Below are 210 nucleotides of genomic sequence, written 5' to 3' on the forward strand. Positions count from 1 at the left end.
GACCGCGGCCCTCGCCAGCGCTTCGGCCAGCGCCCCCGGCCCCTAGGCTTTGTGGGTGGGGCCTGGGATGGCTCTGCCCCCTGGGAGATGCCCCTGGACACGCCCACCCTGGGCCCCACCCCCGAGAAGAGAGGTGAAGGGGGTGGGTGGAGGTTGTGGGGCACGTCAAGGACTGGATGGGTGGGGCTGGTATGGGGCAGGGGGTGGCTA

General features: G+C 71.9%; 1 protein-coding gene across 1 annotated transcript in view; it reads left to right on the forward strand.

Moving 5' to 3' along the window:
• Positions 1-210, forward strand: part of LOC102371867 (coiled-coil domain-containing protein 88B) — a 19,438-nt gene that overhangs the window by 9,679 nt on the left and 9,549 nt on the right. The window contains exon 19 of the mRNA XM_025193252.1: positions 4-133. Coding sequence (XP_025049037.1) covers positions 4-133 — 130 coding nt within the window. The remainder of the gene's footprint in view (positions 1-3; positions 134-210) is intronic.

This window comes from Alligator sinensis, unplaced genomic scaffold (assembly GCF_000455745.1).
Source record: "Alligator sinensis unplaced genomic scaffold, ASM45574v1 scaffold1860_2, whole genome shotgun sequence".
In the NCBI taxonomy this organism is placed as follows: Eukaryota; Metazoa; Chordata; order Crocodylia; family Alligatoridae; genus Alligator; species Alligator sinensis.